At 36.4% G+C, this 19,236-nt stretch overlaps 1 protein-coding gene across 2 annotated transcripts in view; it reads left to right on the forward strand.

Annotated features, from left to right (window-relative positions):
* Positions 1 to 19,236, forward strand: part of ATP9B (ATPase phospholipid transporting 9B (putative)) — a 338,734-nt gene that overhangs the window by 242,557 nt on the left and 76,941 nt on the right. For both annotated transcript variants that reach the window (XM_045006684.1, XM_045006685.1), the window contains exon 12: positions 10,001 to 10,161. In XM_045006684.1, the coding sequence (XP_044862619.1) occupies positions 10,001 to 10,161 (161 nt within the window). The remainder of the gene's footprint in view (positions 1 to 10,000; positions 10,162 to 19,236) is intronic.

A 19,236-nucleotide genomic window follows, 5' to 3' on the forward strand; every position in this document is an offset into this window, starting at 1 on the left:
ACACTGTAGTAGCAAGCGAAAAAATCCCAAAGTCATTGCCAATCTGACCTGGGGAAAAAATCCTTCCCATTCCCACATATGGCAAATAGTGAGCCTGAGCCTGAGCCTGCCAAGTACCTGAGAAAAAGGATGGTCCCTACCAACTCAGAACCCTGGGCCAACCCACCCAATTTCCCATTTCCAGCCATGGCCATCCCTGGTGTTTCAGAGGAAGGAGATTTAATTAAAAACAAACAAACAAACAAACAAAACCACCACCTTCCAGAATATATTGGAAGGGTGGATGGGGGAGAAATCCCTTCTTGAGCCCTGCCAGTGGCCAACTGAAACCCTGATGTATGAGCACTAGGAACATAAGACATAAATCAGATGTGACCCCCAGCACTCCTGAGCTCCGACCAGTACAAGCAACCCCATCATACAAGTGTACTCATACATTTGTCCAGCTCTCTCTCAAAACTCATTAAGATGTTTGCCCCTACAACTCCTATTGGGAGTCTGTTCGATAACTTCACCCTTCTGCCTTCTCAGCCTGAATTTGTTCATGGCCAGTTTACATCCATTTTTTATTGTTCCAACATTGTCTTGTAGGTTAAATAGCTCTTCACTCTCCGTGGAATTTACCCCTGTAATATATTAATAGAGGAGGACAATCGTATCCCATCTTGGCTTTTTTTGCTAGACTAAACTAGACGAGTTTGTCCCGTCTCCTCTCATAGGATAGGCCTTCCATTCCCCTGATCGTCTTAGCAGATCTTCTCTGTATCTGTTCCAGTTTAAATTCATATTCCTTGTACATGGGAGACCAGAATTGTATACAATATTTCAAATTAGGTCTTACCAGTGCCTTGTATAATGGCATTAGTACTTTTCTATCTCTACTGGAAATGCCTCACCTAATACATCATATGATCACATTTGTCTTTTTCACAACAAAATGCTGACTTACAGATCTCCTTGTCATACTTTTCTCTGCCTTCTTGGATGGCATCTTCAGCAACTTGGGGACACACTATTCTTTCATCTTCTTTGAAATGTAAACTCAGCAGCAGTAAACCTGGATGCATTTTCCATGTATAGATGCTTGTATCCATTATTAGGTCATTTTCTTAATGTTTCATCAACTATCTTGTATTAATGTCAATGCTGATTCTTTTAATTTCTTCTTTACTATTTCTTCTGTTTCTTCACTTGCCACATCTACTAGTGGATGTTTAAATCTGTTTGGAGTATATCTAGAACATACAGCTTTAGTCATTTTGATCACTTCTTTAGATTGCTCATGTTGTGCTACTTTGAAAGTGATGGTGCTACCATAAAAGGTAACATCTACTTTATGATGTTCAGTACTTTGCTTTTCAGTTGTTTTTGAGGCATAATCATGGCTTTCTTTGCTCTTTTTTCCTAATAAACATAGCAAGAATCTTGATATTCTCATCAATTCCCTTTCATCTTTGTAGATAGCTAACTTTCATTTATAAAGTGAAATGTTTGTGAATGAAAGTTTGTTTCTTGTACTAAAAAACCCCTATCAAATATATTTTATATAATTACTTGAGTAACAAAGATGTGCAAAAGATGGAAAACTCAGAAAAAGGCAATAAAGTCCACTAGAGATTTGATTTTTTTTTTGTGGAGAGGGTAAATCAGTTTTTTCTCAGAATCCTGGAAAAAGACAAGTATGAAAACAAAAGTGCATCACAACAAATATTATTCTACTGATTCATTCTTGATGCAGGGATTCAGATTCTGGGAAAGTTTGAAATTAATCTATTCTGTAGTCAAAGGGTTTGAATGAATTAAAAATTACAGTTTTTGAAAATTTAAGGAAACTAGTTTGCTTTTCTCTTGCAATTTACTTTGTTTTAAACAGTTCAGCATTTCAGGAGAGGTAGATCTAAAATAAATCTTATAATAAGAACAGCCAAGTTGTTTGCACTCGTTAATATTCTTTTTCTGCCACAAAAGGTGATGGAGAAAATAATCATAATTACAAGTGAACTTGTAAAATTTTTGATAGACAGGAGAGAAGGTGGTTTTAATAAAAGATGCCTACCTGCTGGAGTGACAAGCTTCCCCAGTGGCCCCCAAATTGGGCATAAGGGGACCTCCTTTCCTGCAAACAATAGTCCGTCTGTAGTTTCTGGGCATCTTCCATGTGTACTTTAGGAACTGTGGAGGATGGGGGCACCTGAACCATAGTAGATGCACCAAAGTGAAGGTCTTCCTCTGCTCTTCCTTAAGGAGCCTGCTGCACATGGAACTTTGTATGCATGGTTCACAATTTCCAACACGAAACTTCTCAGCCCCATTTTTATAATAGAATTTCCACACACTACTTTACAAAAATTAATATGAAATTTCCTCCAAACATTCTGGTAACCTTAACTCTGACCCACTAGATAGGAACACAAACTCTTTCAAATGTGTGTGTCATTAATATAGGTGGTGAGGAGTTCTCAATCTAGGAGTTGTAACTCCTGGGGGGAAAGGGTTGCTACCACCTCCCTTTCTTTTTGAGGTGGGGGGGGTCCTGAAACTTTTTTATAATGTATGTGGTTTTAAAAAAATATCAATTTCATTTTAAAGACTTTTTTGAAAGAACTATTAGCCTCTTATAGGTTTTATGAATTGACCTAATTGAATAACCCATGCATTTAACTTTCTACATATAAAGATAGAAGTTTCTTGCAAAACCTGAAACTGAAAACAAATATTTGATGCAACACTTTGAGCTCAGATGTAAATTCAGAATAACTCTGTCATTTTCCAGAAAGTTACCTCAGATTTATACTAGCAACTAGTGTAATGGCTTGGAATATGCTGGGAGAGTATAGGCTACATAGTTATTTGTGTGTGTTGTATAATATTTGTGTTGTCTAATACTTAAATGAAAAATAAGCTAGCTAATATTTATATTAAATCAAGTGAGCTCACATATAATATTGTTTTTCTTCAAAGGAATTAATATCAGTTATTTAGCTGCTATGTTGATTTTATTCATTCAGGTATTCTAAACTCTGTTCTAACAATTTACACCTTGGGCCTGATTTTCATAATTCTAGTTTCACACCTATGTAATTCCATTGACTTGTGTAATATTATCATCAGGCCTTTGAAGTGTGTCACTGACTTATTTAACCCCTTGTGTTTGGGGAAAAAAAGTATTCTTTTCTAAATATGCTTTAACATACTTGCTCTTTGCTCTTACTTTTAAGAGAACTGCTTAAGTATATGATGGTACATGTATATGATGAATTTAAAAAAAGTTTTGAATCATTGAATAGTGTGAAAATGAAACTCAAGAGGAAGTTAACAATCTGTATAAAATATCTGTGTAAATATAGTTACCAAAAAATCCAAACCTTGGCCCAAAATTTTGCAATTTAGATTTCCAAAGTTAGGCATGGAAATGTGTATTTATGAATCTAGATAAAAGTGGCCTGATTTTTCAGAGGTTTTGAGTATCCTCAATGTCCATTGGATTTAATGGGAAACTCTGAAAATCAGACCATTTTTATTTAAGTGCCTAACTTTACACAATTAAGTTTGAAAATGTGGAGCTTATTTAATTAGATTAAATTGAAAAATGAATGTTTAACCCTGTGATTATATTAAATTATACTGAATGTTGTGGTTTCCAATGTCACTAGATGGCTCAGGTGATTGAAGTAATTATTCAAAATTGATGGGTGGTCTTGTGAAAACCATTTAAAATTGATAGCTTACAATCGAGGATAGCACGTTATTAAGAAAGCAAAAGACCTGTGTAGTCATCAAAGTTTTAGAAACCATTAATCTTTTCATGTACATTTTTATCAATTGTTCTTGTGTGTAACAGCTCCATTACATTAAAGTAGTTAAAGAGTGTTGGGTACCAATGCACCACACCTTCTCACTAATGTCTTGAAGAGTTTTTGTTTGTGTCAGTGTAAAAGTGTGGAGATTAAGTTGTAACATTAACTTTTTTAAAAAAGAAAGTGTAAGCACAGAAATGTAATGAAGGTTCAATGCACAGTCTAAATTACATTAAAATAGAGTTCCTCTGAGTAGTGTTTCAAATATAAAAGTAAAATAAAAATACTGTCCATTGATCTAGCAGCATTGTAGTAGAACTATATGACTGAGTAATCCTGTAAAGAAACAGAGCTGTTTAATTTGTACTGTATTACCAAATGAGGACTTTCTAAAAGACAGCAGATAGCATCAATCTTGAGCACCCTCTGCTGACCAACCTCTGATATGGCAACCCTTTAGGAAATTGCTTGCTTACCTTTTAAGCTTTGAGGCAGACAGTGTACTGTGGCAAAATATTGAAATGCATTACTAATGTTAAAAATGTTACTAATCAAGCAACCAAAGTCATCAACCACCAAAGCTTGGTTTCTAAAAGTGGTAATTGTAGATTCAGGAATGTCTTGGGATAAAGCGGTTACATTTTTTTTTCAAGCTGGGTAGAGTACTAGAAATAATGGGAAAACGAATAAAATTAAGATTAATAATCCATTGTATGATAAGCATGAGTTACCTTTCTTTTGGTTAAATTCACCTTGGTTTATTTTTGCTTTGTGAAAGCTACAGTTTACTTGTACTGCTTACTCTATGTTCTCTGTTAGGATAAAGCATATCACATACTTGAAAGAGAAGGAATAATTTTTAAAAAGTCATTGAAACTATGGCTGGTATTTTTAAACTTGGGTGCCTTTGTTTAGGCACTTAAATCCCTTATGTAGGCATCTAAATAAAAGGCCTGGGGAGCTCCTATTGTGGTCAATATGACTAGTGAATGTTGAGCATCTCTGAAATTCAGGCCACTTTTATTTAAATTATTTAGGTGCCTGACTTTAAGAATATATGACAACAAGAAATCAGTTATGTTTATTTGAGGTAGGTAGAGAGGGGAGGAAATGTGTAACCTTGTATTTTAGATTCCTGAGCAAAATTATAAATATTGCCAAACTAGAAATAGATTTTTGAAAGAGATTATTGTATTATTAGTTAGTGCAAACATAGGTATCATGCAGATTACAAAAATAGCTCATTAACATAAAAGAAAATACTCAGAAACTGACAACTAATGAGTGGCCTAATTCTTAAAATGTATTGATACTCCTTTGTGGAACAAACATGTCTGTTTTTAGGAATCTGTCATTAACCTATCTTGTTCTGTATAGCTATAGAAAAATTAATCATGCAAAACATTTTGAAACAAAATAAAGGCATGTAGTTCACTAGATAAAAATTTTCTAGTAGATAACACGTATAATATTTTAAGGCACTATTACAAATCTCCAAATCTGTTTAGCGTGCCTATTAAATTCAGGTTTTTAAGCACATGATTTACTATTCAAAATAGCACAGAGCAGTTCAGCACATTTCCAGATAATAGCTGTCACTATGAAATTATTGTGTGAAAGACAATGTAAAGGATACATACATTTTTGTAAGAGAATTCACACAAAATACACTTGAGGATCCATATTGGTGTTTTCTGGAACTTTTATTAGAAACATATACTCTAATAGAATTTATTATTTATTATTATTATTTATTATAAAGGCTAGTACAATGTTCACCAATTTTTATGTAGTTTCCCAATGAAGACAAAAAGACAAATGATCCTAAAAGTACAGGACTTGTAATAACTTTGGCAACACTTTGGGAAATGTTCCCCTGCCTTGTCATTGCTGCCCCGAATTATTAAACAAAGGACTGTGATATATTTAAAAACTGACAAAACAGAGACAGTGGCTGATAGAAACTTTCTTCAATAAATGATCATTTTAGGTATTTCAAATGTTTCATTTTTCTGGTTTTGTTTTTTTTAATGTACGCGTTTTCTCTTGATTTTGTATGTACTCATTAAAAGGATAAGGAAAGTATTGGTGCAGAACACAGCATATTATGCACACCGTTTCACACTGTTTGGTATTAATTGGGCACAATAAGATGAGTTAAGGGAAAATGTGTAAATTTAAGTTCCTTTCTTCTTGTTGACTTGAGTCAATCTTAAATTTAGATTTTTTTCTTTAATCAGTTACCCAGTGTGTCTCCTTGTTTAACAAAGAAGTGCACAGTATGAGAACTGAATCACAGGAGTTCCTTTGAAGTTATTACAGTTAATAACAAAAGTACATTTTTATAGACTTTGACATCTGAATTTGTAAATACAGTTTTAGTAACAAATATTAAAATTTCAAATGGGATTGCAACATTCTGGTTTGATTTTATTTAGGGAGCGTTTCAAGCATAAGTTATTGAACCGATACATTCTAATGGTAAAAAAAAAAAAGCAAAAAACCCACCCTTTTATTTAACAGATGACTAGTATGATAAACCAGAGTGCTTCAGATATGTATGGCTGATGTGCACTATGAACATAAAACGTGTGTGTGTGTGAGAGAGAGAGAGAGAGAATGAATAACTGCACGCCAGCTATTTTCTAAATGAGAAACTTGTTTCTGTTTAACCAAGAATGTAAAGAAAGGGGTTGAGAAATGTGGATTAGGAAAATTGTGTGTGAGCAAGCGTACAATGAAGTGTCTGAAATTACTACATTTTTATTTATCTGCCTTTCTTGGTATTCCTGCTACTTCAAAGTAGAGATGTAATTACTTTTAAGTTTGTAAAGAAAGAAAAATATCATTAGATATTATTTCTTGAATGAAACTTAGTGTTCAGTTCAGAGTCTGTTTTAGCAGTCAGGACATTTTCAGCTATTGAAATGCAAATGAGGGCCAAATCTGTTCCTACTATACATAACATGCAACTCCATTGCAGTCAATATGATGTTAGTGCAGAAGCTGACTGCAATATAATTACTTTTGAAATAAACATTATAGAAGGATATATCTCAAAAATGTGCCCTTTAAAAATAAAAAAGTTTTATAGGTGAGGAACTATACAGGATCCTTTTGTGTATTTAGGCACATTGGAAGAATTATTCTGAAAGTAGTGTAACAGCTGTGAAAAATGTTTTCATAAGATTAAACCTTACAGGACTGTTATGTCTAACAGCTTTGTTTTTTATGTTTTATTTAATCAAAGTTTTTGTCACTTTCAACCTTTCTCACAAAAATTAAAATAAGTTGACTTTGTTGATGCAGTGGTGTGACTTGGGCCTTCTTGCTTTCTGATGTACCATTGTGAAGATTAGACCCTTTCCTCCTTCATTGACTCAAACATAAATACATACAATAAAAAACTAGACTGATGGATTGGGGGGTTGTTTTGTTTTGTTTAAGCAGGAGAATATCATATTTATCCTTTTTTGTTGGTATAAGCCATTATTTTAGTGAGAACCATTAGCTATTTAAAACTTGGTACATAAATTAAAGAGGAGCTAAATGGATTTGTGATTGTTGCCATTAGTAGCATTTTAGATTATACAAGCAATTATTGTGTTCATTATCCTAGAGCAGCCCCTTTGCAAAACTATTGTGGCTGTCTTAGACATTATGTACAAATTTTCCCTTGGAGATTAAAATTTCCAGTGGCGTATTTAATTTTGTTATCACAGTTATTTCAAACAGGACAAATATTAAGACAAGCAGAAGAAATTTGTTTTACAAATATAGGAAATTGTAATAAATGTTGAAAATTACTAAGTATACTTAATTCACCTTTCTCTTATGTAGCCATAATTACTTATTCTGGTTCTGAATATTTTAGGGGTAGAACAGGTTCTTTTGGCTATGAAAAGCTTCGTTCTTTCATTGGTAGTATATGTTAGAAGTCTCTCGATAAAAGCACAATTGATGAGGTATATATTGAAATATGATCTTCCCTAATTCACCTACACTACAGTATATTTAACAAGAAATTGGTTAATTATTTTTTCTTCAAAATGTGAGGCAGACTTTTTAACTACCTGAATAAAATAGAGAATAGTTTGATTGCAGAAACTCCCATACAGTAACATTAGAGTATAAAACTGTTTACATTAGTGTGTGTTATATATAAAATTCCAGGAGAGAATTTTTGAGGAATGTGGTATGCAGTTTAAAGAATTTATTTTTTTAATATAGATTTATCCTCCTCTTTTGAATGGGCATCACATGTAAAGTTGATTTCACTGTGGATAGCAAATAGAAATGTTAAGATTGTCTAATGACAGTAATGTAATGTACAGACTAGTGGGGACGGGAGAAGTTGTATAACAATCACTATACCTGAAAAGACTTTTCTTACTGTGTACTTGAAAAAAATATTTTACCTCAAAGTTTTCTTCTTGCTTTAAACGCTGTTCCAACAACATTGTAGTTGGATTTCAAACTCTTATGTTCACATCCGTCTTCATCAATTAGAAAGGTATTAATGCTTTGAATTAGCTACATATCAATGTGCAGTGGACTACATTTAATGTTTCTATCCTATGAGTGGCATTTTTTCAAAAGAAACTTTGTATTCATTTCTGTTAGTTTTTGTCTTGGCTTTTACAGTCTTTCACTGCTATGATGCAGGAAAAAAGTGAGGTAGTGGTTATGCATATTGCAAGACAGTGATTCTTTATTTTATTACAAAAAAAGACCAACTCTAGAAGGCCAGATTAAATCATTCCTTTCACTTTTTAATGGGATTTGGATGAATAGAGTAAAATATGCACTTTGCATTCATTGATAGCATCTTTAGGTTGAGGTAATTGAGTCTTTTTTCCCTGACTGAATGAATAATGACTTCATCTGATCCTCAGCGAGGCCTGAAACTTAGACCGCCTTTGTCAACGCAAAAAGATCTGGGCTTTGAAACATGCTCTACTTCCCTGGCTTAATTTTTCTTCATTTTAATCCAAAAACCTATTTTTCTCAATAATTCAAGCATAAACTATGTAGTAGTTGAAGCAGCGGAAATTGCAAGATATTTGTCCTCGTTGTGCTGCTTTTTAAATGCAGCTGATAAATCAGCCGCTGTGGTCTTCAGCTGCCTAGTTCTCAAGGGAAGGGACAGCCCATGCTCAGGCAAGAATGCTGGAATTTTTCAGAACTATTTAAAAATAGTTTCTTTACAGATTGTTTATCTAGGAAAGTGTTATGTTTTACTGTCCTTGCTGGCAGGGTCTAAAGATAAAAGGGCCTCTGCAATGGGGCTTAGGCATGTCTTGCTGACATAATTTTCCCACATATTTTACTGACTAAAAGACGATCCAAAAAAGTGGATCTCAAATAGTTAGCATACAATACACATGATTGAAATAGTGGGAATCTTAGTTACAGAGTTTTAAAAATATCTTTTCATTAGAAACATAGTAGCTGATGGGAGATCTACTGGCATGACACATTATTTAGGATAATGCTTATCAGAGAGATTGAATATATGGAAAGCCTGAGTTCTATTTTGCTATTTTAAATCACAATCAATAGACGTTCCATTTGAAATTGATTTTTATTTATCTCAATACTTATGAAAAGCTTCTTTAGTAATAAGATGGATTTTATATAATAAATAACTGTTTTTTAAAAAAGGTCATGGAAAAATTGATGGAATAAGGTCAGATTTCCAAAATAGTATTTCTTCTAAAGTAGTACTGTATGCTTGCAAATTACAGGTAGTGTTAATGTCTCTTATATATGACTTATTATTCTCAACTCTACCAAGTCTGGTGGTCTACACCGGCAAATGAACAGTACATGCTACAAAGAAATCATGTAGAGTCAGTAGTTTTGCTCAAAAGAAATTCTGGTCTGAATATGTGATAGAAGGAAATAACTCCCCCCTCCCCCACAAGGTGGTGGTCTCCATGTCAGATATAAGGTAACTCAAAAGGTATTTATGGGACAGTTCACTCTGTGACTGTTGGAAGTATTATTGGAAAACTTCTGTCTCATGTAAATGTGGAAAAATATTCAGCTTTGGTTATTCCAATTCAGTTGAACATAATTAAAACAGATTTCAAATAAGTATTAGTGGCCTTCTAGTTTCTAATTGAATAATTGCATAAGGTGTCAATATGTGAATGATTTATGGTTAACTTGTATTTACTGATTTATATTGCTTCCTTTAGGTTGGTTTACTGGATCTTGAACTGAATCAACTGACCAAAGCCCTGTTTTTGGCTCTAGTTGCCCTTTCAATTGTTATGGTAACCTTGCAAGGATTTGTAGGCCCATGGTACCGCAACCTTTTTCGGTTCCTCCTCCTGTTTTCCTATATCATCCCTATCAGGTATGTATAAGAACAAGAGAGAAACACAGATGTCTAATTTCACTGAATGAGGCTTTCTTGAAATTTATACTTAGTTCTCATTGTGAAGGAAATTGATCTTACCAGGAAGCTGAAGGAGAAGGTGCCAACAAATCTGCTGATTCTTGAAGGATCACTCTACAGAAAACAATACTGTTGTATTTTTTTGTATAATGTTCATCTTGCAGGAGTAATCAGGATATCTAATCCTTTTACTAGCATAAATGTATTAATAAGGAAACAATCTTGGTATATCAGTGGATATAGTTTTAGAAAACGTGTATCTGAATGAAGTATTTGATTTATTTTGGCATTTGTAATTTCTAATGCCTTTTCAATTATTTAAAGTGTTCTGGTCTTACTAGTAAAAATACTGAATAAAAACATAACTTTTTTTCACTACACTAATGTATGTTGAATATAGCTTAATAGCTGTATACTACAGATGCTCTTTTGCAAGAGCTTTTTCTAACAAGTGTTAGATACTGTAACCAAATAGAAACTTTTCCTAAATTAATTAGTTCATTAAGCATGAGTACAATATATTCAAACTGAAGATAAACTAGAACACAAACATAAGTATTTGTAATCTTGTGTTCTATAGAATGTAAAGCTCACAACAAGGTTTACATAGTTAAGAATATTTTTCCCTTTCTAATAAAGTTTCCATTAGCAGAAATAAGAAACGCCCTCTGCAAGTCAAGATAAAGATAATTGTTACCATTTAGATGAAAATTTGTTAATTTAAGCACCAATGATGAACTCATTGCTATACAAGACACAAAAATAAATATAGTCACTACCCTGGGAACTTTCAGAAAAGTAGGTAAATCCAGGTTTTGGTATACCATAGTATTTTAAAGGAGAACAAAGAATTTTCTGTGCAGTATTGGAAGAGGATGAAGGGACTCTATGGGTATCCTATCTTTGTCCAAAAGCACCCCTCCCTGGCATGGATTTTGTAAGGTCACATATGTATGGTTGGAACAGAGTCAAATAGTTTGACTCTCAATTATGACCTGTTTTATGCTCAGTTGGTAAATGTATCTATTTTAAAAAATCTGAAACTTCTTTAAAAAAAAAAAAGTACTTGAATATACTGTGCATGAAGATGGGGACTAAATATATTTGTCAAATGGAAAGGGGCACAGTTAGTTAGGGAAATAGTACTTTATAGATTTTAAGAGAATATTGGAAGCAGTAGAAATTTGAGGTTTCTTTTAAGTACACCTCTACCTCAATATAACGCTGTCCTTGGGAGCCAAAAAATCTTACCGCGTTATAGGTGAAACCGTATTATATTGAACTTGCTTTGATCCACCAAAGTGCGCAGCCCCGCCCCCCCCCCCGCTCCCGGAGCACTGTTTTACTGCGTTATATCCAAATTCGTGTTATATCGGGTGGCGTTATATCGAGGTAGCAGTGTAGTATATAAACTAAAAAATGTTATTGTCAGCGTCCCTTTATTGTGCAGCCAAAAATATTTGTTCTGTGTGTATTGTGTGCACTATTAACCCATCTACATATGTGAACAAATCCTTTAAACCAAGACTCTTAAACCTGTTGCAGAAGGCCAGAGCTGTTGCTGTTAAATCCTTGATCTCTAATCAAGGAACTGAATTTACAGGAAACCAGGAAGGTTCCTCAGTTTATCTTCAATACAGCTATAGTGTTGATCTTTTCCAGAATTAGCAGAGGCCCACAAAAAGTGTGGCCTTAAGCCAAACAAAAAAAATTACCTCCCCAAATAAGCGGCTCAATTTTTGGTGTGTTCTGCACAGTTAAGCTATACATAGCAATTAAATAGAATTTCTGCTAACTTCAGTGCAGTTAAGCACTGAAACCAGAAGATGCATGTAAATATTAACCAGCAGGCTCTCTACCCACATCTGAGATTCTCCGAAAGTGCAGCCAGAACCTCATTTTGCTTACCAGCCCTTCATAGCTAAGTGCTGACTCCACTGCCATTGACCATCACCTACTGTTCCTAGTGTCAGACGTACCGACCCCTTTAGGTGTTTCTGGTTTGCCTGTTAAGTTAGCATTTATGTCCCAAGAAGTTCTCCTCCTCTCTCTAGTTAAATTGTTGTTTGTTGTTTAATGGTTACAATTAAGCTGACATTTCACTGTAAATCTACATTTCTGGAACAAGAGGCGAATGAAATCTTTCAACATTTTGGCAGCCAAGCATGATGATTTGCTGTCAGACCCAAGTCCTGCTTTGTTTCTTTGCAGAGCACTGGCTATGCTTTTTTCCCCCTTTTACTGTGAGTGTTTGAACTCCTATATGAAAGTGCTGAAAATTGAAGATATTTTTGGGAGGGACGGGACGTGGGGAGGCATCTTTCTATTGATGGATTGTATAAAAACTCCCTTGTGAGGTGCCACTGTCTGGCATGTATTAATTTTCTGTTACTGACTATTACAGGGTTTTAACTACCCTATTGAGGCAAAAAGTGCCTGTATTTCTTAAAAAGTTGTGGATGTAGGTTGTCATCTCTCTGTGAACATGCAAACTAAGGAAGGTTTGGAGAAGTTTATAGGGGGTTGTCTGCTGGGAAAAAGTTAGTGTTATTCCACAAGAGCCTTCATTTTAAGCCAAGGGTTATAAAAATATATAGAGGGCAGATATATCTTGTTACAGGGTTAAATTGAGGGGTTTGCTTGTTAACATACTGAATTCTTATGTACTTACCCTGTGCCCTCTTCTCTGAGCTTGAGTGGTCCTGGATGAGGCTCAGCTAGAGAGGAGCACATACAGGGTATGCATAGCCCCTGATATAAGGCTTAACATTGTAGTAGCTCCGTTGAGGGCAAGATCTGATCCCCTTCACTCCATAAAAGAGCAGCTTGTGTGCTGCAGTAGCACTGTAGAGTGTCTCTGTGGTAACTTGATTGTTTGCAGAGGAGCATTCTGTCACATCTGCACTCCTGCAGGAGCACCTGTTATAACTGTATTTTCTCAGGCCAGGAAGGAGGAACTGCTCCTTCCATGACCAGGTAGCAGATTTCATTTTCTCCATTTGCAATATACTGTCCTGGCATATAGCTTTGAATGCTATTTTGAATTATTTTCAACTACCTTTTCTGATTGTGTAATAGGATTAGTTATATCAAGTACATGAGATAGTCTGACAAGAAATGCTATCAGGAAAGATACATTATTGAGATCTTAGATGTGACATATTGATATCTGGAGGAAGAACAGACAGGAATCTAGCGGAGAATAGACTGTCTTCTCCAACATACTCCCACACTGACTTTTTTTTTATCTTGAGTCAGCCCTGCATAAGGTCACCACCCACTCTCTCAACAAAATAAACAGCTCAGATCATATTGTTGTTCAAATGTCACTACACTTCTCTTCCTCTCCTCAGGATGTTAGACATGGAAGGTGAAGATTGACCTATTCTCAAGCTTGTACTTGAACTGTAAACCTCCTGGGATCATAATTCCGAGAATAAAGACAATGAAGAGCCAGGAGTTGTCTTCTCTCTCACTGTGAGATGCTTTTAAAACAGTTATATAGGGGGGGGAAATGAGCTTTTCTCCATAGGTAAAGGAAATCAGTTGGGGGGAAAAAATGGCTGTTAGAAAGAACATATTCATACTGGGAACTGTTCTGGTGTCTCTATTGGTTAATACACATAGAGAGTTCAGCAAAACTTTAAATAGAAAAAAATATATAAATTCAGCAATTAAGCAGGTTATCATTTATGGCCATATGTCTTTGGAAAAGGGCACATAGATAAAACATGAAGGTGAATAGGATAGAGGAGACAGGTCGTTGACCAACACTGAAGGAGCCATCCAGTCTTTTCACTGACCCCTATTGATATACGGTGGTGGAACTTATGGGAGATGTCAGCATTTCACTGTATCTTTAGGTTCCCTGCTACGTCAGAGGAGCATTAAAACATATTGTAGATTTCTGTGGAGTCATTGTGAGCATTTAAGCATTTGCTCTAAATAAAATCCTTGTTCATTCTTCCTCTCTTTTTGCAAGATCTTCTCAACACCTGTGTTCAAGTGTATGTTGCCATTACTGAGGCCATTATCAGTTAACTACATAGAGAGAAAATCGGCATATAAGTGAGTCTCCACCACAGTTATATTGCTATTCAATAGTAATGTCAAGGTCATAGCTGAAGTTCTGGTGTCTCATACCAAGATCTTAAGTGAATGACATTCACTTAGGTTTTGAAAGTGTTAAAAGCCTTCCATTCAGTAGCCTGTCTTTTGGATCATGTCCTTCCTGGCTAGTGAAGGGCAGGGGGCAAGAACTGGGTTCACTTTTGGTGAAGACCATATCACTGCTACTTGAAACTTGAAGAAGTTGCTAAAGTAAAGTTTTGGTGCTGCCTTTACTGAAGAGACCATCATTTCATACTTACAACTTGACTGGCTGTTGTCCAGTATCTATTCTTCAAACACTGGTTATGTTTATAGAGAAGTTTGTGTTGCGTAAACTAAATACATCTGAATGCCTCAAATCTTTTTGATCCTTGCGAATCTAGGTTCAGACCAGGATGTAGCTCAGGTGGCTTTTGTCCTCTTGACCATTCTTTTGATCCTGAAGTGGTGTTCACTAATATGTAAAGTCCAGTGTGAGTGGATAGATCTGTTCTTGAGAGACTCTGTTGTTTTGTTGCTGGTTTGGAGCAATTGCTCATCATCCCAAATGGTGCTGTCCTGGAATCCCATAGGATTCCATGTTGTCTAATTATAGTTGATGATCATGTGGCAGCAGTATCCAGGAATGCCTTTTTTATCTCTGGTTTGTCGGGGAGTGGTACTAGTTTCCTTCGGATGCAGACCTTGTTTCATAATGTATGCCTTTGTCACTTCCAGATTAGACTTGTGTGTAGAGTTGTACCTTATGCTGGCAGGGCATTCTGTGAAGGACTCTTGACTTTGTAGCATTCTTGAACTCCTTGCTTCAAAATAGCTTGAACCTGTCAGACTTCAAGGCACATTACAAAGCCCATCTGTTTATTCCAGCTTTTGAGGTAGGAGAGCATGGTAAGGGTTGATATTTATTTTTGAACTGGGAGATGTTATTTAGGATAGATTTTATTTCTAGTTGGTTATTCTCATGTTTTGGGGTGAACGGATGACTCTGGTTTCATTTTCATATGATTTTATTTTTAGTGTGAACCATGTTATCTTGCTTATGCATAAAGATCATGCAGGCTTAATTCATTGAAGACAGTATGCAGCTATTTTTAAAGAGGACTAGCAATCTCCTCTATTTAGTCTAAATGAAAAAATTAAAATAACTTTCATTATGTAGCACACAAGGCATTTAGATGGGTTGAGTAATCCTGCCTCTTGTCAATCCTCATCAAATTTCGTTTGGAAGATTTTTAAATGGTTGCCAGCTCAGTATGTAAGACCAATTGCCAACATTCTACTGAATGGAGGTTTTCTGCAGTCCAGTTCACTCTAACCATTGAGCCATTGTCAGCCACCAATAGAAATTTTGAGAGGAAGATGATTTCTAGGTACCTAATATATCAAATATACTGGCATTGAATTAGGATTGTTTTCTGATTTTTATTTCAAATTCTGCAAGTTCCTCTTAAGAACCTGCGCTTCATGCTCTATGCCATCCTTCCTTAGTTGCTGGCAGTCCATGTGTTGTAGAGCTAGGAAACGCCATTGGAAGTCCGGAGCAGCTCCTGTCCTATTATGATTTCCCCAATGGCAGTAGGTAGTATTGGTTGTTATCAGCTATACTACACAGTGTCTATAATATGGTGGCCTTAAACCCCGTTAGCCCATAACAACAAACAACCTCTGCAGATGCTGCTCAAGGGCTGCCCATCTTCCCTTTTCTTTATTTTTGATTTTTCCTACAATATAACCTGTTTCTCCAGCAAATATTTCCATGGTTTGGCAATGGCAAGATGCCGCACTTGACTCCAGTTTAATTAATGTCCTGTTAAAGTGCATCAAAATTCTTTTGCAAGAAATTGGACATAACCATTGAAGATGCTATGGAACTCAGTAAGCTTCAGCTACCTAGTCAGAGAGAGGAAAATTTAAGAATGCCTGGAAACTGCTGTGGGAACATCTCCTTTATTTTGTATGATTTTATTATGTCACATTTTATTCATCTCTTGACATTAAATAGTCTGTCCTTACAGTCTCTCCTGATATGAGATAAGATGACCAGAACTGGAAAAAGTTTTCTAGGAGAGAATATACCAATTAGTATATTATATGCAATTTTCAATATTTTCTGTCCTGTTCTTTATAACATACATCCTCACATTTTGCTTGAGTTCTAATGGCCACTGTACACTGTGAGACTAGGTTTTTCACAGAGCTGTCCACAATGATGTCTTTGTCTTCTCTGGGTACAGAGCCCAGCAATATATGTGAGTAGCTTGCATTTTTCACTCCAATGTGCATAAGCTTTGGATTTATCAACATGGAATTTCATCTTCCAGTGTATTATCCATTGAAATAACTTGGTTAGGTCTCAAGAGGTTCCTTGGTCTTCTTTAGCCTAAGTACTTTTGTCATCCGAAAACTTTGCCACCTAACTGCACACACTGTTTCCCAGACAATCATAAATATATCAAACAGCACAGATCCTAACACAGTCTTTAGTAACCTGGCATTTACCTTTTGTCATGATTAAATTGGACCTTATATTCCTACTGCTGCTTGACATTTAGCCACTTTCAAATCCATAACAATTTTGTCTCACCCCATGACTACTCAGTTTCTTTAGTAACTTCTTGTGAGGCAGTATTGAAAGTTTAACCAATAGTTACTTCACTGGTTTATTGATTAAAACAATTAATATAATAGACATCATTTTCTTCGGAAAGAAACTTTGCTGTTCAGACCTTATCATATCATGATCTTTCTTGTATTTTATTCTATTTTTTTTCTTATTTCTGTTCCCTGGCCCCATCAAGTTGACTTTTGGGTAGCCTTTGTGATATTGGAATAGCAAAACTTGGGAAAAGATTATCTGGAAGTCTGATCATTACTCAGCAATAGAAGGACAAATAGCAACCTAGAGTTGTGGAATAGCTCCAAATGTGTTTGGTCCATGACTGGCATATAGATTATTCAATATAAGCATGGATAAAACCTTTCAATATCCATTTGTTATATGTAAGCACTGATTCTGCCTTTTGTAATTTAAAAAACTTTGTACTTATGCTGTACCTCATTTGGACTGATCAGTGGCACATATCACCAAGGTGAGGTTTAAGTTGATTAGACTAATTCTTTTAGTCTTTTAAATTCATTTTATAGTTAGATTAATTTAATTTAGGTATTTCCATTATTCGTACCATAGGGCTTTAGTTGCCCTTTTGTCTGGGGTTGGGAACTTCCTTCCACACACTTTCAGTTGCAAATTCTGGAAGGAGAGTGTAGTGGGGTGGTCACCCTGCTGAGGGCCAGAGGAGTTAAAAACAGCCCTGGGAGGGGGCTGTGGCTGGAGAAAGCAGCTTTTAGGCTGGGCTGATTGGGGGAAGTGGCTGTAGTTGAGGCCACGCCCCAAACAGACTCAGCTGGGCCTATAAAGGCAGAGAAGCCAGGGGCAGACAGGCAGCCTCTCTCTGTCTGTAGAGGGAGAAGGGCCTGGCTGCAGGGAGCTAGAGACAGGGTACCTGAATGGAGCAGGGCTGGGGAAAGGCAGAGGAGCTGGGGAGCTCCAGCCTGGAAAAGCCCTAGGATGCGACCTAGCAGAAGGCAACAGGTACTGGGGGTTGCAGAGGGCAGCCCAGGGGTAGGCGAAGGCAACAGGTCCAAACTCAACCTTGCCAGTGATGAGTAGGCTGATACTGCAGTCTGCCCCAGGGCATGGGGGCTAGATGATGACTGGCAGTAACCTGGTACTGAGGTGAGGTGGGGTTAGTGGGTGGGGGGTTTCCCAGGGAGGGGAGACCCTGAGAGAAAGGAGTTACTGCCTGGGGGAAGCACCTCAGCTAACAGGGCACCAGAGTCTAGAGAGGGATACAGAGGGCCAAGCGGGAGTGGATCACCGGTGCCCAGAGGGCGCTCCGGGCTGGAAAAAGAGCTAATTCCCTGAGAGACCAGTAGGAGGCGCCACAGGGGTGAGTCCATATGTCTACAAGAGATTCTAAAATTACAGAGAGCAGGGCATGTTTCTTAATTTCTTTCCACTATCAATTTGTAGTACTTTTTTGTGTTTATATTTCATTTGTTAGAGGAAATCACCACAGTCTGGACATACATACAGTAAAAAACCCCACAGAATTTAATATTACAACCATTAAGTAAGCTAGACTTGCCCTAATAAAAGGGGTATAAAATTGCCCTTCCCAACCAATCAGGCAAAAACTATAATATGTGTACCATATATATATTGAATAATGCCCCGAAGATGGATAAAGTGAAGTTTTGTCAGGCCAGTGGGGATTCCAGAGTTAAGGACCTTCCATTAAGAACTATCTGTCCACAGCCCCTAGTATTCATCCCTAAGAACTGTTTATCAGCTTACTTATACTTCCATGATGAGAACTTGATGCAGCTGTGGCGCAGTAAAGACTGACCAAATTGTTGGCACCACAGAATCTGGAGCTTCAGAGGTGGGACTGACTTATTCAGAATTTACCAGTCCTCAGATGCCACTTTGAAGCATTTTCAGGTCAACACAGCCATGACTCAAACTTATAGAAGAAAGTTCGTGCTCTGAGCGTGTGCTCCAAGAGTGGAGTCATGAGGCATAGAAGGTATTTCAAAACAGTGTTAAGTTGGCCTGTCATCTGGTCTCGGCAGCCTTCAATGCAGCTGCTACCTCATGAATAGATACCTGTAGGTGTGCATAATTACACTTGGATACTATTAAGAAGCTAGATGACCTACCATAAAATACACCCAAAAAAGTTTGAGGACCAGGTAGAGGCTGTTTTACAAAGAGATGCAAGTGACAGAGCCTGTAAACTCTGGGCTCAGTATTTCACTCCACCACCACCTTCTGCTATAGAAAGTGTAGTGTGAAATGCACCTTCTTAGAATTTAATAAGCTAGTGTTTGAATCAAACTGGATTCAAAGTTGCCTGATAT

The sequence above is a fragment of the Mauremys mutica genome, chromosome 2 (genome assembly GCF_020497125.1).
Source record: "Mauremys mutica isolate MM-2020 ecotype Southern chromosome 2, ASM2049712v1, whole genome shotgun sequence".
NCBI lineage: Eukaryota > Metazoa > Chordata > Testudines > Geoemydidae > Mauremys > Mauremys mutica.